The sequence below is a fragment of the Aphelocoma coerulescens genome (genome assembly GCF_041296385.1).
Source record: "Aphelocoma coerulescens isolate FSJ_1873_10779 chromosome W unlocalized genomic scaffold, UR_Acoe_1.0 ChrW_unloc_scaf_3, whole genome shotgun sequence".
In the NCBI taxonomy this organism is placed as follows: domain Eukaryota; kingdom Metazoa; phylum Chordata; class Aves; order Passeriformes; family Corvidae; genus Aphelocoma; species Aphelocoma coerulescens.
The window spans coordinates 1,771,215-1,798,764 of NW_027184082.1; the positions used below are offsets into that span (position 1 = coordinate 1,771,215).

The 27,550-nt window shown below is 45.1% G+C and overlaps 1 protein-coding gene across 1 annotated transcript in view; it reads left to right on the forward strand.

Moving 5' to 3' along the window:
• The window catches only part of LOC138102863 (ubiquitin-conjugating enzyme E2 R2), a 176,201-nt gene that overhangs the window by 79,340 nt on the left and 69,311 nt on the right, over window positions 1–27,550 (forward strand). The window contains exon 2 of the mRNA XM_069000614.1: window positions 25,417–25,503. Coding sequence (XP_068856715.1) covers window positions 25,417–25,503 — 87 coding nt within the window. The remainder of the gene's footprint in view (window positions 1–25,416; window positions 25,504–27,550) is intronic.

Consider the following 27,550-nt stretch of genomic DNA (forward strand, 5'->3'; position numbering starts at 1 on the left):
ACTGAAAATATAAGTTACTTTTAACAGAAGCCACAAAATTTCTTGAGATGCATAGCAAAACGTATTTTTTTAACACAAGTAATATGCATTTGCAAGGGCACTAAGGTTGGGACAAAGCAAGCATTTCTCAGAAGCTCTTCCAGTGGTAACCTTTCCATATCATGAACATGGGAAGGGAGAGGAAGAGTAGGGCAGAAGCTGGAAGCTGGTCTTTCCCTTTCTTCGAGTCGAACAAATTCCATGCAACTCAGTTTCATTAATTAAAAAAGCACCTTAAAAAAACATGCAGGAATGGAGTTGCGCAGCCCTGAACGGGCCCTCCTGGGCCCCTCCCGCAGGTTTCTGGGTCCTCCGAGCAGAGCGTGGGGAGGATGCCAGGGCTCGCCTGCCCCCTCCTCACTGCCCTCTTCGGCTCGGTGATACACAGCAAAAACACAGCAGTGGGGGGGAGAAAGGGGGGAAAGAAGCTGCTGCTGTTCCTGGGCCCTCTGCCAGGGCCTTGGACGAAGCTGCTGCAGCCGCCACTGGAGCTGCCCTGTCCCACAGAGTACCGGAGGGTTCCAAAGACAGTACCAAGGGTTGTTCCAATCCCTCCACTCATTTGCAGGCAAGGGTGGATAAAGCGGTTTCTCAGGAGAGGGGGAAGTAGGGCAGTCTGTCCTAGGGCTTGTAGGTGGCACACAGCCAGGTGGTTCAATACAAGGCTCACAAGTGGGCTCAGTCGGCGCTCCGTCATGCGGCTCTTCGCCAGTTTTACCCGCCTGCGCCCTCACCCCCCCTGCATCCACAGAGGTTTGCAGTTCTAAGTCCCGCTCCTTTTTCACCACTTTTAAGGTCTCCAGCACCACCCTTCCAGTAGCCAGCAAAGATTTACCAGTTTCATCACCCTGGGAAGTGAAATCAAGAATTTGCAGTCCAGCTTTTTCCCAGGTTATCACCTTAAAAGCACTCGAACAAGTGGCTTCAAGTTCGTGGCTCTTACACCACAGTAATAAAGTTTTTAAAGAATGTTTGTCATACTTAATATCACGCTTGTTTAGCTTAAACGTTCATATTTACTATAGTCTTCTCTTCTTGGGATATTTGAGTTCCCATGGTCCCCTGCAGCCTACCTTTTAATATTTTGTCATCCTGGGACTTTTGGCACCTCTCCCCAGTACTCTTGGATGCAGAGCTCTGCCCCCTCGGCTCTCCCGGCAGCCAATTATCTTACAGTTCCTCACATGGGGCACCAGATGTCGCTGTTGGGGCGGCCACGACACACAGAGGCAGTGCCTCTTTCAAGGGCCAAAAAGCCGTTTATTAAACAAAACAGCCTCTTTTATACACCTTTTGTATGCTATAATTCGTGTTACATATTCATTGGCTGCTAAACTACTACAATAGACTCATTGGCTATTACTAACTACAACATACTACCATTGGCTACCTATAGAATAAGCATTCAAGCATTCAGAAAAATAACAGGTGCGGATATGTTGCTGTTTTTCTCCTTCTATTGTTTAACTTTCATGCTTCTGTTGATACTACATTTTCATGGGTACAAACTAATTGTTTTTCTTCTCACGGACTTTTCTCACAGTCCTTCTCTAGCTGAAGTAACAGGCCTGAGCCATAATTTTAGAAAGGCAACAAGGCCTTCATTTTATAAGGTTTTACTTAAATGCCACAGCAGGCCAGCTAAAAAGCAAAGAAGTTTAACTCTCCGTCTCTCTCCTGAGAAACAGAGCCGAAAGCTGGCTACAAGCAGGAAGATGCTTTCCTCGGCTCTGTAACAGCAGGAACGCAGGGGAGTGTATGTGTCCTTGAACACAAAACCTCTCGGCTTTTTGTTTTTTCCCTTTCTCTCGGACCCAGCTTAAAGACACAGAAAAGCACAGGATTCATGTCTGGCATAGAGCAGGTGATAGGGGATACAGCATCATAAAGTTACCCCAAGACAAATGCTATAAATATTCCTTTCCTCTTACTGCTTATGAAAGAGATGACTGCATCAAGCCCTGCCCTGTTTTTTTAACAGAGCGTGTGATTGGCTGTCCCTTGAGGAGAGCTTTCCTCTTGCATCCAGCCTTGCTTGCATACAAAGAGAATTAAGGCAATTAGTCATTTACTGACTTATGAATGGTGCTTGTTTAAAAATTGTCTAAAAATAGTTAAAACAGGCTGAAAGAAAGGGTGTTCTTATATTGAGGTAGCTTGGGCATTACTTAGCAGATTCAAATGTTATGGCTTGCTTCACTGAACAATAAAGAAATCTGCTGTGTTTTGGTAAGTATGTGTAGCGGGTTCAGTTTGTAAACCAGGCAGAAACACCAATTAAGTGTAGCAGATTTGGTTCAAAATATCCATTACTTACTTATTTTCCTTCTGTGAGATAAGAATTAGGAGAAAGCAGAGCAGGCACAAAACTTGAAAGAATATAAAGAAGTTTATTAACAGACCTAAAAGAAAGAAAAATAAGTCAGACTAAACCTTCAGAACAATTCTCTTCCCCCCACCTTCCTCCCTTCTCCCACTGACAACGTAAAAGACAACCCTTGAGATTTTCAGTCAGTTTACCACCTCTATAATAATCTCTTTTTTCAGTTCACTTAGGGAGAGGAGTCTCTCTTGCTCATGCTATGGAGACATCTCCACAAGAAACAGTTCTCTCATGGCTTCAATGTCACAGCAAGACAGCTGCCTGGGTTGGTTCTCTGCTCACATGTGAAAGTTCCTTCCCTCGACTTACAGCTTTCCCCACAACTGTTTTCGAGGGTTCAATCTTTAGCTAATGGGGTACCATTTTAAGGATGAGCTGTTCAGAAACAAAGGTTCTCTTCACCTATCTCTGGGAGCATCTTCATCTCTAGGAACAGAGATCTTCTTCCCTGGGAGCAAGGGTCTTCATCACTTTCATCTCTCTCTGTTCAAGCTTCTCATCAAATCACAGCTACTTCAACATTTGCTTGTTTCAGTACAGGTACTTTTGCTCACAATTGCAGTTTGAACGCTCCACCCCCCATGCTTTCATGAAATTACAATGGGTACTCTGATGTATCATAGTCCATCACCATAGCTTTACAACAGAATTTCAGCTTCTAGGTTTGAAGCATCTCCTCTTTCTCCTCTCTCGGGGTTTCAGCTCTTCCTTCTTCACTGACTTTGGTGTCTTTATGGTGTTTTCTTCACGTGCCCTCACCTTTCCTTTTCTTTTGACTTAGAAGAGGATTGATGTCTGCAGGCTTCATCTGTTCTGGAGGAAACTTACAACACTAAAAGGGTTAATCTCACCTGGGCCCTGCAGCTGGAATTCGCCTTTTGCTGTTGGTCACCTAATTTCTGCCAGGTGCAGGCCGGAGCTCATTTCGGTGTAGCATTTTATTTCAGCAGCTGCACTGGGAGGGGCTGGCCGAGCCGCGGGGCCGCGGATGGAACAGGGCCGCATGGCTCCGGGGTGGTTGTCTCCCGGCTGGCCAGGCGCGCACTGAGGGGACTGCACAGGGTGTCCAGCGAGCAGAGATCTTAGCCAAGCCATGCTGCAGCTGACCCAGCCGGGCTGTGGGCCCCCCAGTTACCTGTCTGAAAGCCGGAAGCAAGAGAGCTTTCCTGGACTTTGTTCATTCTTAAATGTGGATCACAGAGGCGTGTCAAGCTTCTTAAGTGGCTTAAAAATGTTGCGAATATTCAAACTAGCCAGTTGATTGGTTCTGTCGGGTCATAGAGGAAGCTGTAAGCCCCTCTTTGCAAAGAATCACTTCCGTGGCTGATGGAGCCCTCTAACTAAAACCCCAAACTATGCTAAACCATGACAGTATGCAAATGGAAGAATGAATAAGTGAGTTCACTCTTTCAAGCCTGATGCAAAATGCTGTGAAACAGATATGCTTTGGTCATGATTACTTGAATTTGAGCAACCTAAGCTTGAGAAATGACCTGAATAAATCCAAAGTATATCATACTGTCTCATGCTCAACCATTCCATAGACATGCTAGTGTGTCAATCTGCTTCAAGGAAGTAAATTACTTATCCAGGTCATGAAAGGTCAAAATATAAGACTGAACAGGATGCTGAAGATGTTGTAGACTAATGCAGTTCCCAGTAGGAGACAATCTCTTGGACCCTGGAGCCTGGCAAGTGGAAGCAGGTGCCCAGGATATCAATCTCGTACACACATAACTGGAAGACTTCCACACATTCTGCCAGAGATGCCAGTAATGTAACATGATACTTTGAATAAGCAACCTCAAATATTCCTGCCATTTCTCCAGCAAAACTCTATTTGCAAATAGAAAGAGTTGGAAAATTGCTTTTTCGGATGTGGGCACAGTTTCTAGAACAGCTGTACTAGCATTAGAGCTTTATCAATTCAGGTACCAGCATCCTCAGTTATACCTTCAGGAGGACTATTTCAAGTGCCAGCTTCTCCTCTAAAGCAGACCTAAGAGAAGATGTATGATTTGGAGTAAACTTTAGGTGCAATGTTGCCAAGTGTCTTTGGCTCCTTCAGCAAGTACTAGACACTAAAGGGAGACTTGGGTTTCACACAGTTGAAGTTGTCATTCCTATTTTGTCCAAAAAAGGAAGTCAGTGTGTTTGTTTAGGTATAAATGAGAACAGTCATCTGTTTCTGCCTGAAAAATAGTCATACAGTCTAATCTATCTGTATAACACACACCCAGTGAACCTGATTTCAAGCCATACAACTCTCATACAGTCTGTGGGCAACCACGTTAGCCTAATGTAGGTGAGTGCTCCTGTAATCTGCTTGTTTTCCTGAGCTCTGAGGGTATTGACTTGAAGTTTGGGGAAAAAATTGTCAAAGTAACACATCTGCATCTTCATGGTTTATACTAAGGAATTCAGAAGTCTAGACCTGTGTGGAAATGCTCTTGCTTTGCCATTATCACCCTGGAACATATTGCTGAGGCAGGAAAAAAACCTGTCTGTCAAACCATGGGCACTACAGGACTGACTTATGCACCTACTGGCCCTGGGCTGGTGGGACTGTGCTTGGTTGGGCAACCAGGGAGATAAACAGCTTCAGGAGTGTTCAGGTGGCCTCTGCCTAAGGGAAACTTCTTATTCAACTTTCAGCCTTGTCCTCTGCTTTCTGTCCCCAGCAAGTTCTCCACACAAGAGCATTAACAGCTGTCTTGTCTGAAGCTGGATGCTTCCCAATTCAAGAGCACTGACAATGAATGTTTCTAGCCAGAGCCAGAGTGGTTGTTGCATTGTTCAAACTGAGCAGAACAATTGACTGGACAATACCATGGACCATTCTTACAGTAAAATGCACTGCAAGAAAGAATTATCTTCTCTAACTGCTGAACTCCTTGAGATCCTAAATGCATGTCCTGGTTCCAGCCCAGATCAGTGGGAGGTGATGCCTAAGATTTTTAGCTTTTTTATATTTTTCATATATTTGTAGCTTTGTAGATTGCTAAAGCATGGCTTTAGCTTCTAGTATTTTTCCTATCTTTCTTCCCTACATTTAGGAACAATAAGCTAACCTTATAAACATATTCCTAATTATTGTTTAGTCTTATTCCAAGAAGAGAACCAACTACAAGGATGTTCTATTTTCCAACCAGGATCTGGACCAGACATAACAAAAGCAGGGCAAAAGAAACCTCTGGACTGCTTCCAGTGGGGCAGGACCCCAGGAATTATTACCTAACCAACTAACCTTTTAATTGGACAGTATACTAATTGACTAACCTTATAAAAGTTGTAGAATTACTATACCACGTGTGATTTTCATCATATTGTGTACCTGAAAGCTTTCAAGTAAAGGTTTGCTTTTATATTCACTGTAATGTTTTTGGGAATGTCTATTCTATTTTCAAGGCATCAGAGGGGGCACGGCCAAGACATTGTGTTATTAGATAGAACCTTATGTCATTGCCTGGGGTGGGAGAGGGTCTGTCTGCCATTGTTTTTCATTGTCCTGGGCTTGGTGAGCATTCTGCATGTGAATCACCCTCTCTGTGTACGGTTTTTGTCATTAGTATTGTTGCTATTACTGTTTGTTTTCTTATCTCATTGCTGTTTCCAGTAAATTGTTTTTATCTCAACCCATTATTTTCACCTTTCCTGCCTCCAATTTCCAACTCCATCTCCGGAGTGCAATGGGGGAGGGGAAGTCAGGGGGAGCAAGGGAATGGCATCTGGTTTGGGAGAGTCTCAGTGGGGGCGCTGAATTGGGGACAACCATTCCTAAACCACAACAATGCATCTGACTTCTGCAGGCTAATGCAATCTCTAGATGAGTAGCACTGCCATGAGCAGTTATTGTCATGAAGGCTAGCACCTCCAGACTGAATTTACAGGTTATGAAAGGGGTGCAATATTAAAAAAAAATCCTTTTGAGTAATGTTAAAAGAAAATAGTTTGGTTTCCAGGCACTGCTTGTTCAGAGCAGTTTTATTTACTTGGATACCTTGAGAGATGGCCCAGGCAACAGGAATGTGAATGTATGAGATCATAAGAGCTTGAATGCAAAACAGCTTAACAGGGCTGTACTAAATTATAATTCAGCTCAACCCTGGCTTCATGTCTATTGTTAGTCCTGATTTCAGATCTAAGGAGCAACAAGACTAATATGTGGGTGAAAGCACTTTCTTTAAAGGTGTAATTGTAACTTTGACTTTCATGTTGCAGGCTTACTGCTTTGGTTTGGGTTGACTGACCTAACAACAGTCCCAGCTTTATGAACATAGCTACATGGACAGTGTCATGGTTTAACTCCAGCCAGCAACCAAGCCCCATGCAGCTGCTCACTCCCTCCCCCACCAGTGGGATCAGGGAGAGAATTGGAAGGGTAAAAGTGAGAAAACTTATGGATTGAGATAAAGACAGTTTAATAGGGAAAGCAAAAGCTGCACACTCAAGCAAAGCAAGCCAAGGAATTTGTTCACTGCTTCCCATGGGCAGTCAGGTGTTCAGCCATCTCCAGGAAATCAGGGGTCTGTCATGTGTAATGGTGACTTGTGAAGACAAACACCATCACTCCAAACATCTTCCCCTTTCTCCTTCTTCCCCTATCTTATATACTGAGCATGATGCCATTTGGTCTGGAATATCCCTTTGGCCTGTTGGGGTCACCTGCCCCGACTGTGTCCCCTCCCAGCTTTTTGTGCACTGGCAAGGTGGTGTGAGAAGCAAAAAAGGCCTTGGCTCTGTGCAAGCCCTGCTCGGCAATAACAAAAAACATCTCTATATTATCAACACTGTGTTCAGCACAAATCCAAAATATACTAGCCCATACTAGCCACTGTGAAGAAAATTAACTCTCCCAGCCAAAGCCAGCACAGCAGAGAAATATTTAATAACAACTTACTGTTCAAAGAAGTTCTGGTAAATGGAAAAATTTTATATGAGAAGAGTCTTCCATTGGAAGTGACAGCTTTTAGTAATGCCCCAGATAACTAAATTAGGAAGTGTATACAAGATATGATATAGTGTGAAACAAGAATGGGCTTCTGCTTGTCAAACCAGTCTCTGTGTAAGTTAACCTCGCTTCTTGACTCATCTTTGCCCCATTGACTTCTGGCTCTATTTTATTTCTTGTTTAGAAGCTTCAGATCCATTTAATGAGATCTAGTTAGCTCTTCACATTCAGGTCTTTGATTTAAATTCCTTATTTAACAGTGCAGATAATATAGGGGTTTGCTGCTGTTAGTGTTCATATGTCCACTGCAGCATCAAGGGAGTTTTCAGGGCTCACAAGATTTAATTTATCTGGTCACTCATCTTCTAAGATAGTTCAGAGATGCAGTCCTAATTCTCTAAAAGCACAATGAATGTCAATAAATATTGTTATGGTGCTGCTGGGAAATTAACCCAGAACTGGGACTAAATCACCAGGTAAGTGCCCAGCTCTGGCACAAAAAATTACTTTGGACCTAAGTCATAATAGGTGAAGCTGAAATAATAATGTTGGTTCTACATTATTTTTTACTTTGTCAAATAGTCAACAACACAGTGTGGCTAGCTATAATGATGCTTTGCAGGTTCTGAAACTGCACGATATCAAGGCGCTTTAAACCTACCTCACTGATATGAGAAACAGGCTGCTAGTACTTACTGAATGTATTTTCTGGCACAGTATTTAATAATGCATGCACTAATCCAGGCTTAATGTGGAAGAGGAGTATCCATTAGATGAATTGTATGCTTGATGCACTAGAAGCATCAAAGGGAAATTTTTGGGATTAGATATTAACACATAACCCAGTAGTGGCCTGTAGTTCCTGTTCTTGTTGGTTTTCTTGTGTGTTAAATGTGTGGTGTAGTTAGCAGCATGCTGTCAGGAGCCATCATTAGGCATGCAGCTACGGGAAGTGACGATGTGCACAGTGAGGAGCCTGGTTATGCCTGTTACAAAGAAAGATGAGGAAGCCTTGTGCTGACTGCAAGTGCTGTAACTCTTACCAGAGCAGAGTGGGTGATCTGCAGGAGACCTTGGTGGTACCTGAGGAGAGTCAGTAGGAGCTTGTCTGTGGGCCAGCTGTAGCAGATCATTACAAAAAAGCACAAAATACTTTAAAAACTCAAATACTTCCTTCGTACTTGAACTTAAATATAATTTTCAAAGGATATTCAGTTTCACTGATGCTGCATTTTCATAGGGCTTGCATTAAGTTTGTGATGTTTTAGAATGAAAATTGCATTTAACTGGTGCTTCCAGAAATTCTGAGCAGCTGCAGTTTTTGTTGGCAGCTGTAAAAACTGCTGGTGCTCCTGATTTCCTCAAATCAGGTCAGTTGTGATGCTGGTGGCTTTCCAGGAAATGTGTGCTCTTCCCCCAATGGCCTCTCTGCAGTGGGCAGATAGGATGGATTTACCATTCCTACCCTTGCTGCCTAAAAATTGGGGATCTAGGTTTTGTTAGCTTGAGAAGAGTAGAAGAAATCAGTGTTGGACTACAGAAGTGTCATATACAGCTAGGCTGGAATAACTACTGAATTTCTTGACAGCTGAAGCTAGGAGGTAGTCCAGCCTGTGTTAGTGCTCCCTGCTGAGAGGGAGATGATATTAATATGTGTCAAGTCACTGTAGTAGTTATTCATAGTGACTGAATTGGGATTTAATTCAGTGGTTGATAGAAACATTTAAGTTTGTATTTTCATTCAAATAGCATGGTATCTAGTAAGACTTTTATTTTTCTGACATATATAGATTTCACTATGGCTTTGCCCTATCCAAATAGAAGAAAAATAAGAAACCTGAAGTGCAGGCACTACTGACGATGCCAGGAAGTAAGGCAGTAAAAGAGGAAACAAAGTGACTGTGCTGATAGCAATATTCTTAAAATATGTGTCATAATGTAACTTAAAAGTTGAAGTTCTTGTGAAGTACCTGTAAATGCCTATAAAGGGCTGAATCTTCTTCCAGTGATTCAAAGGAATCTACTCCACAGTAAGGTACTGTAAAGTAAAGCACACCTTTATTGGCCCGGCCGGGGGAACACGCAGGGGTTAAAACCTCCATATGCGTGTCTGCCATGTTCATCTTACAGAGGTTATTTATACATTTACAAGTTTGGCATCCTCCCTTTTTGTTCATCTATCTAAAAATTACAATCTTAAGAGGTTGGGGTCTTAAATAACTTGTGGTTTCCTTATCTTAGGGTTACAAACATGGCATGCTATTCTTATCTAATACATTCATCACACACCTATTTTAATAATACACAATTTTACTATTACACACTTTGTTGCTATATTAGTTATACTTCATCTATAATTGTATATTGATTATGTTCCTAATCTCTTATTACATTATTCTACCCTTTCTGACAGTTCTTCTAGTTGTCATTAAAATGGCAGTTAGCATGTGTCTTCCTTCTTATTGCTTAACCCATAGGGGCTAAGACCTTGTTCTGCAGAAAAGTGGTTAGCCAAACCCATTAGCTCGCATTCCTTTCCCTTATCATCTTAGTCCACTTGGGTTTGTTTTTTTCAAGAGCAGTTAGCATTAGGCATAGCATCTAGTATTCACTTAAAATCATAGCCCCTTTTCAGGGCTAGGCTTCTTGTCTTGCAAAAGCAGTTTTGGTTAAGCATAGCAGCCAACACCCAACTTTTATTAATCTATACTTTATTCTAAGGTGCTTATGTTAAAGGAGTCCTGTGTTTCACCAGGATGATCTATTTGTTACCAAATATCCGAAATATAGGAATCAGACTCTCCAACACTAAAATTGTGTTAAAGAGGGCATCATTTATTCAGGCCTGAGGTGCACGCAGGAGATTCTAACATGGACATGTGATTCTACAAGAGGGTTACTTATATACAGTCGCTACATGCACAGTACAATTTACCTATTAACATAAATCCCACCCCATGTTCACAGAAATTCAGTACTTTATTTTGTCTATCACTGCATTCTTAGGCCAGATGTCTTCTTCTTATCTCCCAACTGTCCTTGCTGGAATGTCCGTTTCCGTGCTTTCACGTGTCAGAGGAAAATAACTTTAAGGGATGGGACTATGCAATTACACGAATTTATTGTTTAAAATAACAAACGCATCAGCCAAGGCGTGAGATTTTACAACACCTCAGAATAATGGTGACTAGTCACAAGATTTAGGGTTACATTGTAATTTATAACTTTCTAATCCAATAGACACTTAAAACGACACTTTGTTTTAGATTTATGACCTATCACCTGTGGCACTTCTCACTGCAATGCAGCTATGTCTTGACCAATAACTTCTCATGTCACGTACACACAGATGTCTCTCTCATACCATCTAAATTCTTAACTTAAACTATATAAAATCACACTATTATAATTTAAAACCCTCCACCAAAACACCCAGTGTACAATTTTACTTATAACTATAGGAATACAAGTTTGTAATCCTTTTGCTTAAAGTCTATAAATCTCTGTCAATTAAGCCAGACCTAGTCTCTTCCAGGGTTGTAAATCAAAGCCTCCTTTAATTGCAGGAGTTTCTACTCCTCTGTCTCCCACAGAAGCAGCTTTCACAGGCCTTGTTTCTCTGCTAAAAGTTTCACAGGCACAGTAAAGACTGAATTAACCCTTTTGAGATCTGTCTTGGTTTGAAAGACAGGTGTCTGCTAAGGAAGGCAGGAGCCTCCCTTGGAATGGAAGATGCAACCCCCCTTCCCTCCGAGTTATTATAATTTTGAAATCAGGGGGCTTTCAGGCAAAGATATGGGAAATAGGAATAACAGTTCTTTACTAATATCTATATATATTAAACAAGGCAGAGAAAAAAAAAGAACAAAACTGATTTAAACTGACAGTCAGATACAACCTGACCCTGTTAGTCAGGGTAGCAGTAGCAGTCTGATAAGGTGGTGGCTGCAGTCCTCCTGAAGTGAGTGGATGTGGTTCTGTTGAAGCAGTGATCCTGGGTAGAAAGATCTGGTCTTCCTCAGAAGGTCCAGTGGTAGGTATGTAGCTCTTGTCCTCTGGAAAATCCAGTGGGAAAAAGGCTGCTTGTGGTCTTCAAAAATCCCAGTTTATATCCAGGATGGGATGCTTGGTTTCTCCCTCTGGGTGGAGCATCTCACAGTGGAATGATGAGTCATGAGATAAGGTACTGATGGGCCATTAACAGGACATAGTCTTGAGGGAGGAGGCAGGGAACACTGCCCCACCTGGTTTTAACATCTCATGAAGATGGTGATAGAATACATGCTTGTGGGCACATCTTACATTGTAACCTAGGACAGGTATCATGTTGAGTATAACATCAGGGGAGTTTATTATTTTTCTAGGGACTATAAGCATGACTAGTTATAAACTGAGGAAGGCGGGAATGGGTTGATGACTGTCATCTCTACTTCCTTGCCTACTGAGTGTGTTCAGTGGTATCAAAGAGTTATGGTGAGCAGGCAGCTAAAATCAGGACACCAAAATAAGATTTCAGTTTAAGCTTAGCTAGAGGAGTCAAGCATAAAGTGAGTGCAGTAATGGTTGGGTACTTGTATGTGGGGGACTGAGTTGCATCTTTACTCCTTCTAAATTACTTTGTCTCGCTGTAACTGACCTAACAACAAGCTGCCCTAAAACTCTGCCACTCTCTAGTACCTAGTAGCCTGGCTGAATTAAGCTCAGATAGCTGATTTGCCTTACATCAGTGATGTAAATGGTTCTGTGAGCTACTGCTTTATTTAAAAAAAAAAAAAAAGTTTATTGCCTAATTTGATCTTTTTGTCTCAACATAGGATTGGGCTTTTTAGTGAAAAAACTGACCTGTAATCATGGCTGCTGCAGCATCTTTTTTTTTTTGTTTGCCTAGAATCTATACCTGTGTAGAATACATGGGTTCTCCCAAGAAAACTTACAGTTAGCTAAATCCTGAGTTTTGTTGTCTCTTGCATTTTTAATCTCAGTCCTTGGGTTGTTTTATTATGTGTTGGATCTCATGAAACTGCATGTAAGCACAGGAATGGGCTTTTCTGGGAAAACCCCAGTGGTCCACAGGAGTCTGCAGCTTACCTGATGCAAACACTTGAGCTGAAGTGAATGTGTTCTGCCCTGGGTAAATCTCTGCTCTGCTCCCATTGTAGAGTGGCATGTAGAGCTAGGCATGTCCTTGCTGCCATAGCCATAGCTGCTCTCTTCTGTGGTGGTATGGTGACAAGAGGCATTTGTTTGCTGTTCTCGGAGCCATGCCATCTGTGTAACTGACCTTAAACTGTGGGCTAGGATTGTTTATTCAGATCATAAATCTTTTGATTGTGAGGGTGCTGTGGCAAATGACTGTGGGGCAAGGACTCAGTGCTGCTGTAACATACCCACATACGGTCAGTATCATGAGCAGGCATGTACAGACTGTAAAGCCACATGAGCTCATGAATTTGTTTCATAAAGCTTAACAGAAAAACCTTTTCCTGCATATCTGTCACTTTGGCCTCATAAAATTTGGGTTGCTGTAGCGATATGGAACAGAGAGGTGTCCCCAGGCAGGTGCAAAGGAGGAACTTTATTGACAAAAAACCCGGCCTTTTTATGCCGTTAGTCGGTTGTCAGTTTACATAGTTTTAAGGCACAACAAAACCCAATTTAACCAACCACCATACACCACAGTGCGGGCACGAGGCATTCACGCAGCATGTGTCACTTCCTCTATTCTAGCTGAGTCATTCTCCCACAGTTCATTTCTACTTAGGCTAAGTAACAGGCTGGAGCCATGATTTTACCAGGCTTTCCCTTTACAAAGCTATACCTATCAGTCACACTTCCCCCTTCTTTGTTTTTTAAGTGTTACACAGCTAAAACTGTCTGTGCCGGTATGGCCATTGTCTTATTAAGACTATTATTGATCATTTGTTGCACACAAGATAAAATGCATGGGATACATATCATAATCATTAAGAACACACCAAGGATAACTATGCCATACATTGCTAAGTGTTTAAACCATGCCCTGAAGCCGAAGCCAAGGTTCTCAAGCCATGAAGACACCCCCCAGCAGTCACCCTCATTATGTTGCTGTAACTGTTTAAAGAGCTGCTTCAGATTACTGATACTCTTATGAATAGACTCTGAATGATCACTTAAGTTCATGCAGCACATGCCATCAAAATCTTCGCATCCATGGCCTTGAGCCAACAGCAAGAAGTCAATGGCCACCCTGTTTTGCAGTGTTGCATGTTGCACCAATTTAACATCCATTAGCATAGCTGAAAGAGCGGCACTTGTGGCATTAGCTTCCTTTGCAAGCCAGCAGCCAAGCTTGTTTAAAGAAGCCAAGGCGTGAGCAGTACCAATTGCTGGTACTAAACTGGCAGAGATGCGCTCTGCAGTGTTCCAGAAAGTTACCGTCGGATCGCACTTCTCATTAAGAACCTGCGTGCTGCGCCTAACGTGATGCTGTGCTGCAACAATTAGAGCAGTCCGATTTGGATGAAACAAGGTTAGTTGGCCAATGGTGCAAGGTCTGCCAACACCTTTGCCTGGTATACCTTTCCAGACACACTCCCCTCATATTAAGAACAAGTCCGAGGGGAGAGCAATAGCGCTGATGCCGGATGTCAGTTGACTTTCCAAGGTCTGATTACACCACAAGGAAGCATTGCTGAAAATACCTTTAGGAGAGACATCAAAGTTAACACTGTTCATATGAACACCAAACATACCATCAATGTAAAAGCACAGCAAAGCGCGCAAAGTCCCTAGCGTGTCTAGTTCTTGTGGCTCCAAGGGCAAAGCTGGAAAGTCATGCATCCTTCTCAGATCTTTATACCATGTCTCAGCCTGTCCTGCGGTTTTCTGCCAGGGGTCCTGGCACCACCACATAGGCTGCAATATACCTGGGGCCGTGCAGTTTTGCTGCATGCTTTCATTATACAGCTTACCAAAGCGTTTCTTGTCAATGGGTACCCCTACCAAGCACGTGCGAAAAGGATCATTAGCAGTTGTCATAGAGATGCACATATGTACTAGTTTGAAAACAAACCAGTGGGAGGCACCAAGTCAGAATAACAATTTAATAGGGAAATCAAAAAAATAAAGGCAGAAAACACTGGGTTAAACTGACAGAGTCAGGATACAACTTGACACCCTGTTAGTCAAGGTGGCAGTAGCAGTCTGATAAGATGGTGGCTGCAGTCCTCCTGAAGTGGTGGATGTGGTTGTGTTGAAGCAATGATCCTGTAGAAGGGTCTGCTCTTCCTCGGAAGGTCCAGTGGTGGCTATGTAGCTCTTGTCCTCTGGGAATCCAGTGGGAAGGGTTGTCTGTGGTGTTCGGAATCTCAGATTATATCCAGGATGGAATGCTTGGTTCCTCCCTCTGGGTGGAGCATCTAACAATGGGATGATGAATCATGAGGCAAGGCATTAACAGAAGATAGTCTGGAGGGAGGAGGCAAGGAAACACTGCCCCATCTGGTTTCAACAGCTCATGAGGATGATAATAGAATACACTGTAACCCAGGACATTATAGTTTTAGTGTGCATAGCATTTTCAGGGGGGATCCATACATTTGCGCCGTCCAGTGTAGAGGGTACAACACTCGCAGTGCCTTCACCGATCAGGATGATGCAACAAATGGTTGCACACACCGCAAAGGAACCCATTCCAGGTGGTGAGCTGTGGAGACACAAGCATAACCCCTTCCCCATGTTAACAAGTTTAAAGGTCCTTCCCACTGCCCTGTTACTGGGTTCTTCACCATCACCGGAGGCCTGGGACGAGCTTTTGTATCAAAAGAATATTGCCTTTTGCATGCTGTTTGACCAGCTTCATCTCGATTCAGGTAATTGAGAACATACAGGGCTTTTGCTAACCTATTACGTGGGCACTCCAACTCCCCCTTCTTTTGTTTTTGAAGCATAGTTTTCAGTGTTCTGTGGGCACATTCAACAATCACCTGACCAGTAGGAGACTGAGGGATACCCGTGCTGTGGGAGATACCCCATTGCTGTAAGAACTGGTGAGTCCGCTCAGAAGCATGAGCAGGGCCATTGTTAGTCTTTATAGTGTCTGGGAGGCCCAGAGTAGCAAAGCATGTGAGCCAGTGTCAAGTAACAGCACGAGCCTTTTCTCCTGTGTGGGCAGTTGCCATCAAAAGACATGAGAAAGTGTCAACAGTTACATGAACATACTTTAAACAACGAAATTCTGGAACATGAGTAACATCAGTTTGCCAGACAGAATTAGCAGTTAGGCCTCGAGGACTGACACCTTCTACTAAAGGAGCAGGAGCAATTCCATGGCAAGAAGAGCAGGAAAGCAGAACGTCTCGAGCTTGCGAGGCAGTTAATTGGAATTGCTTTCGTAAAGAGCGTGCATTCTGATGAAAGAAGTCATGAGACAGCTTAGCCTAAGCAAACTTATTAGGCACAACATTTGGCACGACAGTAAGATTAGCACAAGTATTACCTTCCATGATAGGTCCAGGTAAACCTGTATGAGAATGGACATGAAGCACATAAAAGTCATGCTGCCGGTTGTTAAGCAAAAGCCACAGTGTACGCAGCTCTGCAAATAAAACTGGGTTATCAACATCGTAGTGGTTTGGTCACTTCCGGAGCTATGCTTGCTAACCCATGACAAACATATCACAAGTATGAAGATTCCAAACAAACAACTACATTAGCAGCATATGCAGAATCAGTTACAATGTTGAGCAGTTCCTGTGAAAACAACTGAAAAGCATAGCGGATAGCGGCTAACTCTAGGATTTGCACTGAAACATTGTGCACTGTCAGGACCCTTTTATGCCATCGGGCAGAGTCACCCTCACGCCATACTACTGCAGCTTTGCTGGTTCTGCATCCGTAAAAACTGTCATTCCATCGACGGGAGTCATGCTGCAGCGGCATTTTGCATATAAGGGGAGGCTACTGTCTTGGGGTGATTTTGTGATGTGTATCCCATATCGCTGCCCTATGCCCAGAAATTAATTCTTGTGCCTTTCTATGCCTTTAAACTGAGCCTGAGAGGGGGAAGGAAAAACTGAGCAAAACTTTTTCAAAGCAGTTTGCAGCTTGTTCAAGGTCACATAGAGATAGGGACTTTTTTTTCCAGCTGCGGCAGGGAAGCAAGGAAGCACCCGGCTTGCTGCTTTCCAGTCAGCTTTTGGCCAGTTGTTCAGTTTTTTTTTCCTCCGGAGAGAGACTGAGAGTTGGACTTTGTTTTTCCTTCCCTGGAATTTTGGATTTTCTCCCTTTTCTACTGGATTGCTTTAACATCAGAGCACATCGGGAGGACTTTTCACCGGGCACAGAGGGCCTGGCCCTGGGCCAAGCCCCAGCTCCGAGGAGACTAAATGGAGGACTCTAACACTTTTCCCAGGTTTTTCCTCCACAGCGAAAGATTTTATTATTTAGCATTATTTTCCTTTTCCCATGTGTTTGTTAAATAAATAGTTTTATCTCCTTCACTTTCCTTTGAGGAAAATTTATTTTTCCTGAGCCTGGTGAGGGGAGGGGTGGTTGTAACCTGCCTTCTCTCAGAGGATATATTTCTAAATTTGGCCAAACCGGAACAGCTACCCACCTCCGTCCACAGGTGATGTGAAGGGTAGTGGATAGACAATTGTCCTGAAAAGTCTGCAAGTGCAATCTGAAAGTTAGTGTTGTCTTACAACAACCATGACAAGTTTTCTTTGTTCGCAGGTACATAGATTACACGTGGATCATGACCATTGAGCGTCTGCAGCCACTCGCGGCCTTTCATGATTAGCTGCGCAAACATGTCACAGATAGTCCATACAGTTTTTGTTGCCGTGTAAGGTAAAAATAGCACATGCAAGGGATCACTGTCATCAGGAAACCACTGAAGACAGCAAAGGATTGAAACTTGCTAGCCACTATAGCAAGAGAAACAGGTTCATCAGGGTCCCATCCCCAGCCCTCATGACTTTCCAGAGCCTGAGCACAATGATCTAGGGCTTTTTTAGCCTCAGGAATCAACTGTTGGGGAGAATTGAGATTAGGATCACCCCTGAGTAAAGCAAACAGGGGGTGCAAAAGCTCTGTGGATAAACCTAGAATGGGACATAACCAGTTCAAGGAACCTAACAATTTCTGCAAATCATTCAAGGTCAGGTTATCCTCAACAAAAAGCTTTACAGGCTGAGGGCAGATAGTCTGCTGAGTAATTTTCCACCCTAGATAATGCCACGGGGCCTGCTGCTGCAGTTTCTCAGGTGCAATGACCAAGCCAGCTGCTCGAACTGCCTGAACGACAGCCACCTGTATGGAACGCAAAACAGAATGATCTTTAGCTTCAAGGAAAATATTGTCCATGTAGTGGTACACGGTCGCTTCAGGAAATTGGCGGCAGACAGGTTGCAGGGTAAGGTCCACCACCCTCTGGCATATAGTTTGGCTGTTGCAATGCCTTGTGACAAAACTGTCCAGTGATACCTTTTCTTTGGCTCTGCATGGTTCAGGGTGGGCACTGAAAAGGCAAAACGAGGTGCATCATCAGGGTGCAAGGGAATGGTAAAAGCAGTCATTCAAGTCTATGACAGTGAGGGGCCAATCGAGAGGTATCATCGCAGGAGAGGGAAGTCCAGGTTGCAAGGCACCCATGGGTTCAATGACCGCATTTACCGCATGCAAGTCATGCAACAGTCACCATTTACCACTTTTCTTGGGAATGCAAAATACAGGAGTGTTCCAAGGGCTAGAGGATGGCTGTATGTGTCAGAGAGACAGCTGTTCATTTACAAGCTGCTGTAGGTTCTGTAGCCATTCCTGACATAGGGGCCATTGAGAGACCCAGATAGGGTCATCAGTCCTCCACATGAGCTTACATATTTTCAGTACTTTTGTTTGGAACGGCTGTTCAATGGCCCCTATGAAAAAGGGTTTGATGACAGTCAGTGTTTATGCTCACAGTAGTTCCAAACTGTCCCAGGACATCACATTCCCACAATGTACACGGTACTGGAGCAATGAATGGTGCAATGCAGGCAATCTGCCCATCGGGGCCATGAACAAGGCGAAGGTGGGCACTTTGGCAAGGGCGTTGAAGCCCTCCTACCCCAGCCAGAGTTGAGGCAGGGTCAACCGTGGGCCAATCACTAAGCCAGTCACTGGCTCTGATAATGGAAACATCAGCCCCGGTATCAACAAGTCCTTTGAATTCCTTACCATCAATCGTGCAGACCATGGTTGGCTGAGCTGCTGTGATAGCACTTGCCCAAAAAATTTGAGGCTGGCCAGTGCTTCCTAAGCCTGCAGTACCAAGCTTACCTTTTCCACCCAGGGTTGTGCTGCAGAATGGAACAAGCTGTGGGAGTCGCTGGCCCATGGGTATAAAGCAAAGTGGCACAGGTGTCCAGAGCATAATCTGTATTTCACCTTCATAGTCAGAGTCAATGACACCAGGTAACACAAAGAGTCCTAGCTTAGTGGTAGAAGAATGTCCGATTAGTAAAGCATGCATATTATTGCCAATAGGTCCCCATAGCCCTGTAGGGACTAAATGAATTGAGGTGGTCTCCAGAGTTACTGGCTGGCTGGTGGCCAGGTCCAGTCCGGCACTTCCAGAGGTTGCTGGGACGAGCTGGCTTGCCAGAGGCCGTGCTTCACATTTGTTTGTTTCTGCAGGGCGCCCGAGTTCGCCCCCCGTGGGCGGTCTCTTGAGACCACAGGTTTACGGTCCACAACACAGCACGAGCAGCAATCTTTTGCCCAATGCAACCCCTTTTTGCACAGGGGACACTTAGTGGTAGGAGCATTAGTGGAAGGAGATTGACCTCTTGGTTGCTGCAGGGGGCAGTTGTTCCTTAGGTGATCAAGGGACCCACAACAATGGCAATGATTGCCATGTGCTTTCTGTAACCAAGCTGCGTAAGCTGCAGTGGGGGGGTTAGTGCTATGGGATGGAATAGTTACATTTCGGCAAGCTTTAACCATCTCCACTATATCACAAGTGTGTCAATTACGAAAAAATAAGAGGGCTTTTTTACAGTCAGAATTCACATTCTCATACCCAAGTTGCCATAACATGTTTTGTCGTGTGTCCTCATCATCTACCTGTCGGGACAGCTCCACCTTGAGTCAGTCCATGAAAACCATGTAAGGCTCGCTTGGCCCCTGCTCAACTTTGGTATAAGAAATGTTAGTAGCTTTGTCTGTCATTGGGACCTGGTGCAGCACTGCAATGGAAAGACGGTCAATGAGGTCATAAATATCACGTGGATAGTCTGTCTGGGCTCTGGCGTTTTCAAACACATTCACCGGTTAACTGAACCACAAGGACAGGGGGATCCCTCCGCTGTAGATGCCCTGCCTGAGACAGGCAAGATGAACGGTAGTCTGAGTACCACACAAGATACTGGGTCGTCATCAGGACCATCTTCATCATATTTTTCCAGTCAGCAGGTGTTACAGCGGGGATACTGTAACGCCTATATCAAACCAGGAGTCCCATGGAAAAGAAATATATATATAGACGGATTCTTGCTAGATGTTTCAGAGATGTTTATTTCTCCAGCCGCATGGCTGGAGCTCTGCTGAGGAACTGCTACAGTCACGGGACCCGAGCTCCTTTGCCCGCGCCGGGGAACACAAACCAACCAATGGGGAACGAGACTGACCAGGGGCAGGGAAACCCCATGTGTCTGTGCCCTCAGGGCCCCTCTTCCCAGGGCTACATGGCGGGGGAGGGACCCCAACATTTCACCCGTTTTATTTTAATAAAAGGAGAATGAAGACAACTGGATAAACATAACAAGAACAGTTTCAAAACAAAACAAGCCACCCTCCTGAGTCTTTAAATGTCCAAACAGATTCTGTGGAACATCTTAGGGCTGACAGAAGGGAGACAGAACTCTCTGGACATGCCTGTGGGGAAACTGAGGCAGGAGAGGGTTCAATCTCTTCCCTCCCCCTTTTCATCCCCCCATCGGCATCGGAGAGGAATTGTAGGGAAATGGAATTGTATAAGGAAGCCATGGGGTGAAAAACGGATTAGGAATAAACTGGGGATAGGGTAAACTTAGGAAAGGGTTCATATTGGGTATAGGGTAAAAGGGGAAATTAGGCTGTGGGTAGGGAAATTGCTGGAATGGATATTGTTTATAATTTTGTGCATAACGGCTGCCTTTGACGGGAATACCTCCAGGTCCAGTAACATTTGCTGCTTGTAAACCCTTCTTTCCTTGCACTATATCAAATTATACAACTTCCCCATCTCCTACACTTTGCAGGTAATTTTCAGGGTTATTCCTTTTAATGGCAGTTCTATGGATGAATAAATCTTCCCCTGTATCATCTCGTGTTATAAATCCATAGTTGTTTTTTACATTGTACCATTTCACAGTTCCTGTGATTTTCGTGGCTACAACTTCTCCTATCACGTGCTTGCGTGTTTGTCGTGGGTGCCGGTCCCGCGTGGCTGCCACCTCGCTGACTCCGACGTCTCGGTCAGGCCCCCGCGTTGCGGCTGCTCTGCGCTCTCTGCGCGGCCCCGCTCCGGCGCATGTCTGGGCTCTGCGCGGCCCCGCGTTGCCATCTCCGCTGGCTCCGTGCCCTGTGAGTGGTTCCGCTCCGCAAACTCCATGCTGCTTTGAGAGCGGCCCCGTTTCGGCTCGGCGCTGCGCTGCGTGGCTTCTCGTGTCGCTGTGGAAATCGACGCTTCTCCCTCCACAGGGCTCTCTGAGCCGTATGCACAGAGCGGGCTTCCACGCCGAGCCCCGGTTCCTGGCTGCTCGTGGCCCACGGCACCCATGGCGCCTGCGGCGTCGCTCCCTCACTCGCGGCCGGGTGGCCGGGGACCCCGAGACAGGGATGGGGTCCGCGATAAGGCGCGCGCTCCCGAGGGGGCTGGGCACATCCAGCACAGGCACCTCTGCTGGCACGGCTGCAGTCATGTGCTCCCGGGATGGCGGCCGCGCGGTCTCAGCCACGGGAGAAGTATGATCTTCTGCTTTAAGGGTAATGGGACCATACAAATGCTCCTCAAGAGCTTCGCTGATTATAAAGGATCCACGGAGAGCTTCTATCGCTAGTCCATCCCTTAGCTTATCGCAGATCTCGTTCCAGAAACACTCCTGACAAGATCCAGGAGGTTTGATATCAAAAAGTAAGTCTTGAGAAATATAGGGGAACCCTTTGAAAAGCCAGATAAAAAAGTGTTCAAGATCTCCCGGTTCCAATACTTTTTTGTTTTGTTGTTCAAGGGTTCCTTTTACTTCTAGATACATTTTTTTCTGTGGCTCAGAGAGCCCCATTTCCCATGATTCTTCCATAGTCCAGATATGGAATAGCAAAACAAAACCAAGAAGAGGAATCCAAAGTTTCCAGGGTTTACTCACACAAATCAGTCGCTTAGGGATCGGGGATCGTTCTGCCCTCAATTTCCACCATTATGTTACAGCGGGGATACTGTAACGCCTTTATCAAACCAGGAGTCCCGTGGAAAAGAAATATATATATAGACGGATTCTTGCTAGATGTTTCAGAGATGTTTATTTCTCCAGCCGCATGGCTGGAGCTCTGCCGAGGAACTGCTACAGTCACGGGATCCGAGCTCCTTTGCCTGCACCGGGGAACACAAACCAACCAATGGGGAACGAGACTGACCAGGGGCAGGGAAACCCCGTGTGTCTGTGCCCTCAGGGCCCCTCTTCCCAGGGCTACATGGCAGGGGAGGGACCCCGACAAGCAGGAGTGAGAATATAGGCAGAACTTAATGTCTGTAGGTATGTAATCAGTTGCTCAGAAGTCACACCCACGTCTTGTGCCAGCCTGTGCAACTCCTGCAGCTCAGAGTACTCTACATCTTTATAGGATGGAGACCTGGCCTGCTCATAAACAACTGGATACGCAGTTAGATATGGGGGGACCTGGTCCCAATCCTGTGTAGGGTACAGTTGCTGTACCGCCTGGGCATTACAAGATGCCGTGTCTGAATAGCTATTCAAAGTAACAGTCTCCAGAGGGTCAGGGGAGCTGTCCGGCAGCTCCTGGGGTAGCCTAGGCAGGGGGGCGGCTTGGCCCAGGGGCCCACATGGGGGTGGGGTAGCTGCAGCATTCCAGAGGCCCTGCGAGGGCGGGGGACTAGCCAGAGAAGCCTTGACATTCACCGCGGCTGTAGGGATGTCCGAATCCAAGGCCGGGAGGCCACAGTCAGGCCGGAGAGGCTTGCAGAAGTGAAGCAGCTGTGGAGGGGGCTGGTGAAGCAGCCGTGGGAGGGGCATGTGCCGAGAGGGTGGGTGGCAAAAGAGGAGGTACCATGGGAGAAGCTGTGGGCGGTGCAGAGGCTGTAGGAGAGGTGGGCGGTGCGGAGGCAGGGCCGGGAGGGCTAGGCAGCACGGAGGCCATGGGAGGAGTAGGCAGCACAGAGGCAGTGTTGGGCGGGGCGGAGGTGGTGAGGGCGAGCAGTGAGGGAGCTCTAGGACCCGGGGGAGACTGGAATGCGGAGGAGCTGTTATGCAGGAATGCGTCTCCCTGGGAGACAGCTGCCAAAGAGCGCAGCTGTGCTGTGTGGAGGGGGAGACAGGTTCTCAGGGGAGCGGGGCAGCCGAACCTGTGTTAGATTCTGTGAGAGCTGCTATTATAATTCCCCAAGTCGTGAGATGCCTGGACGCACAGACATCTCCTGCCGTCTTAAGGTAGAAAAGTTTTTGCCCAACCGTTTGCCAAGCATCTAGGTGATAAATGCTGGCTGGTGGGAGATCTTTGATATGCGTAGAAATCCAATCTAGGAAAGAAAGTAATTTAGCATTGGAAATGTCTCTGTTCTGCCTTTGTAAAAGCTTCTGCACCGTCTCTAAGGTCTGTTTCTGCTCAAGGGACAGCTTAGTGTCGGGGTCCCTTCCCCTGCCATGTAGCCCTGGGAGAGGGGCCCTGGGACAGAGACGGGGTTTCCTAGCCCCTGGTCAGCCTCGTTCCCCATTGGTTGTTTTGTGTTTCCCGGCGCGGGCAGGGACCCTCGGTCTGGCGACTGTGAGAGTTCCTCGGCAGAGCCCTGGCCATGCAGCTGGAGAAATAAACATCTCTGAAACATCTATCAAGAATCTGTCCATATATATTTATTTTCCACGGGACTCCTGGTTTGATGCATCGTGTTGCAGTGTCTGCACTGTAACAGCTTAGTACCCATTATTAATCGCAGCTCACATTAAAGTGTTGAATGCGCGCGCTGAAGTGTCATAAGGTGAAGCTGAGAGTTCGCTCAGGTTGTCTAAGCATGCCGCCTGAGTTTGCCGCCGCAGCTCGCTGCCAGAATTCACCGTAGGGATGCGCTGCCTGGAGCCACCGGCGGAGTCCTTTGTGTGGGCGTGGGCACTGCCTGGGGCCACTGCGGGGGCTCCGCGGGAACCGGTGTAGGTCACGGGCCGGGGCCGCTCCTGGGGCCCGGGGGCTTTTGTCCGGGGTGAGGTCCGCTCTTCGTCGTAGGGTAGTCTTCCGCGTTCGGGCGCCAGTTATAGTGATACGGAGCAGTGAGGAGTCCCCAGGCAGGTGCAAAGGAGGAACTTTATTGACAAAAAACCCGGCCTTTTTATGCCGTTAGTCGGTTGTCAGTTTACATAGTTTTAAGGCACAACAAAACCCAATTTAACCAACCACCATACACCACAGTGCGGGCACGAGGCATTCACGCAGCATGCGTCACTTCCTCTATTCTAGCTGAGTCATTCTCCCACAGTTCATTTCTACTTAGGCTAAGTAACAGGCTGGAGCCATGATTTTACCAGACCTTCCCTTTACAAAGCTTTACCCATCTGTCACAGGTTTCAAGGCAAAAGTATATGCCAGTCTAAGTAAAATGGTAGCCCGGTTCTCAATGGCTCTTTAATCCAATCTGTTTGCCTGGTCCTGTTTCTGGGAATAAAACTTCTCATAGCATGTCCTGTTGAACAAGGTCAGCACCCTGCATCCAAGTTGCATGGTTAGGTGTTTAAGTGAAAGAGGGTGACCCAGGATTCTGCTCTCATTGTATGTGACCTGCTTTTGGGGTCTCTTTTTGTATTCTCAGTTGATTGTGAGCCTAGCTGTGGTGTAGGTGCCAGGAGATGCTTCTCTGCAGATGGCACATTAGTCTGGTGGGACATTCTTGGTGGGTTAAGCAGTGCCAAGGGAAGGATCTGTGCTCCACAGTGCAGAAAGTGGTCTGCGAGTCCTCCTTTGAGGGGAGCATTTTTGGCATTAATCAGTCCAGATTCAGCTTGCTTTCCTACTGGCTGGCTCTTCTGAATGGTGTGAATGGCAGGACAGCACAAGGAAGTTAATATTCAGTGCTGGGATCTCTGCAGTCTTCCCACAACTGACTTGGCTCTGAGAGTCTTGCCCCACAGCTGCCTACTAACCTCAGAGGCACTGGGAGGTAATTTTTGCTGTCATTGCCCATTAATATTTGGTTCATCAAGTTATGCTGATTTATTAAACAAACAGATGGTATTCAGACTTGGAAAATGCTTGTGGTGGCAAGAAATGTAGTATTAGGAATGCAAGTAGATGGACTAGTTTAACTCACACAAGAAAGGCAAAAAACCCAACCCTTTAGATCTCAATTTAACAAGTATTTAATAATTTTTTTTTCCTACACAGAAAGAGTAATTAAAAACCTTTGCACTGCCAAATATAGGTCTTTTCACCTTAGCAAGTGCTTTTATCCTGCAAGTGTTTTGAACCTAGCAAGAGCACAATTATATCTTGAGTTCTAGCTTTTCGAATCTAGTTTGCCCTGCTGAACAACAGTTGTTGGATAGTACTGCTTGAATTAGGACTTGGTAAATGCCTTATGGCTTGTTTTCTGAGTGTTACCAACCCAAGTAAGGGCTGGTGTTTAGATTTTTCTTGTTCAGTTAGTATTTTCCTCATAAGAAATTGTGTAGTTATACTGTGGGTCCACATGGGCACTGATATGTAAAAAAATCCTATTTAATGGAATTAATGGATTTTTTTTTCCATTTTTCACTGCAATGGTTGTTTGTTGATCTCTTTGTTCTGTTTCATAATTAAAATATTTTGCTTTATTTTCCAGGCTCACATTAAATTTCCTATTGACTATCCATATTCACCACCTACCTTCAGATTCCTGACCAAAATGTGGCACCCCAACATTTATGAGGTAAAGTGTTTTTTTAAGCTAATTGATGTTTTTCTCAGATATGTGAGGTTTCCTATGTCCTTAAACTTCTGGAAGTATTGAAGGTACTAAACATCTCTATCCATAACTATAGTTATCTGTCAGCTTCATGGTTGCAGAGTTAAATCTAAATGTTGTAGGAAATGCTGTTTCTGTAGCCAGGGATAGAGCCTTTCTCATACCTGCAAGTGCAGCAAGCAGCCCCAGCTGAAGCATCATGTTGTGAACATTGGCAGTTTTAGGGGATTCTTGGACCCCCTAAACTGGTATGTGGAGTCTTGCTCTACTAGGATAATTAGACAACTAGTTGTTTGTACACCTTTCAAGTACATTTTTAATTTGAATATATCCTACAAAATTGAGTGATGAGACAAGAAATGTTGGGAACAAGTCTCCTGCAGCAGTCAGCCTATGATAAAGGGGTTTAGACTTGGGGTGCTCCAATTGCAGAAAGAACCAGAGCTGGAGTTGATGCCTTGGGTTTTAACTTTCATATTTTTCAAATCCTGTACTGCCTAGTGTGTAACTCTGAAGTTTCTTGTAGCCTGTTAACTTCTGCTCTTTCATGCTAGGTAGACATAACAAAGCCTCTCCAGGCCTGCTCTCCAAGGACACTCAGACCGCCCTAGGCCCAAAATGTAAACCAAAGCCTCTGAAAAGGGGGGCAAGCTTGGGGAAACTACATCATTAACTGAAGCTTTAATTGGAGAATTAACCCTGATATACAAATGAACCAAACTTATAAAAGTGTGAAGAACTCATGACCTGCCATCCATCTTGGGGTCCATCTTGGCAGTAGCCTCTGGACTCCCCAGGATGTACCTTTGAAGGCCCTTTGAATAAATACCTACCTTTATTCCCTTATTCCTGTCTAGTCTCTGTTTTTAGGTGGCCATCTTCAGGCATCAGAGTCCAGCTTCAGGAGGAGTCATACACAGCCTGGTCACCCTAGGACCAGAGTGAACAGATACCTTTTGACTTAATGTCTGCTAGTCAATTTGAAGAGGCCCTTAGTTCAGTGCATGTATGAGTGATGTTCAGAGTGTAACACTGGGCTATCAAATCCATGATTGGATCATGGTACAACTACATAGCAGGTTCAGAAGGAGAATGATTTTATATAAATGGTTTTTAAAAAGAAGCACTCCCCAGCTTGAAAGCATTTTCTTCATGATGCTGAGCATGGGCTGCTTGGAGAGATTTAAAGTACAGTTGTCAAGGACCAAAGCACTAGAGGAAGTGCTGCCATGAGGTTGGTGTGGTGTTCTGATGGACTAGCTCAGGGGCTGACAGTGGTCCAGCTACGTTAATATGGCAGTGCTCAGGCTAACCTCTGCTGTTGCTGGGGCATAGGATACATTGCCCTGCATCTGGTGTGAATGGACTATGTTGTGTTTTTTGCTAGGCTTTCATCTGTCACGTGACCTTTAAGGTTTCTCCTGGAGCCTGGTTGAGTTGTTGTGTTAGAGCTCATGTGAGCAGTAGCTTGAGACAGTTTAATAGTGCTGCTGCAAAGACTGTGAGAAGCAGCATTTCATTTCATTTCATTTCATTTCATTTCATTTCATTTCATTTCATTTCATTTCATTTCATACAATTGGTTCAAAATTGCCAAATTTCATGGCTGTATTTGAAAATTGAAGGCCTGTTTTGGCTCAGAACTCAATCTTTTAGTGGAGGTCAATCAAATCCCTGGTAAACTTTTGGATATCCTAGACAAACGTCAGCCTGCTAGGACTACTGCTTGAATACTTTGAGGAGCTAAAGGCCTTTCAAAAATGGTCTGTTTGGTGCAGCTCTGTTTCCTTATCACAGGTCTTCTGCAGGCTTTCTTTGTGTCCACTTCAAACCAGGAATGTACATGGGATAAGCCTCGCCCCTTGACTGATTTACCAAAATATGAACATCGATCTAATATTCATATCCAACTGAGCCAGACAAAAGCTCTCTAACAGTTTAGAGTTAGAAAGTGTATGTTTTATTTGGCGCCAGGCACTGCGTGGGATAGCTCCCTAAGATGCAGGGCCCT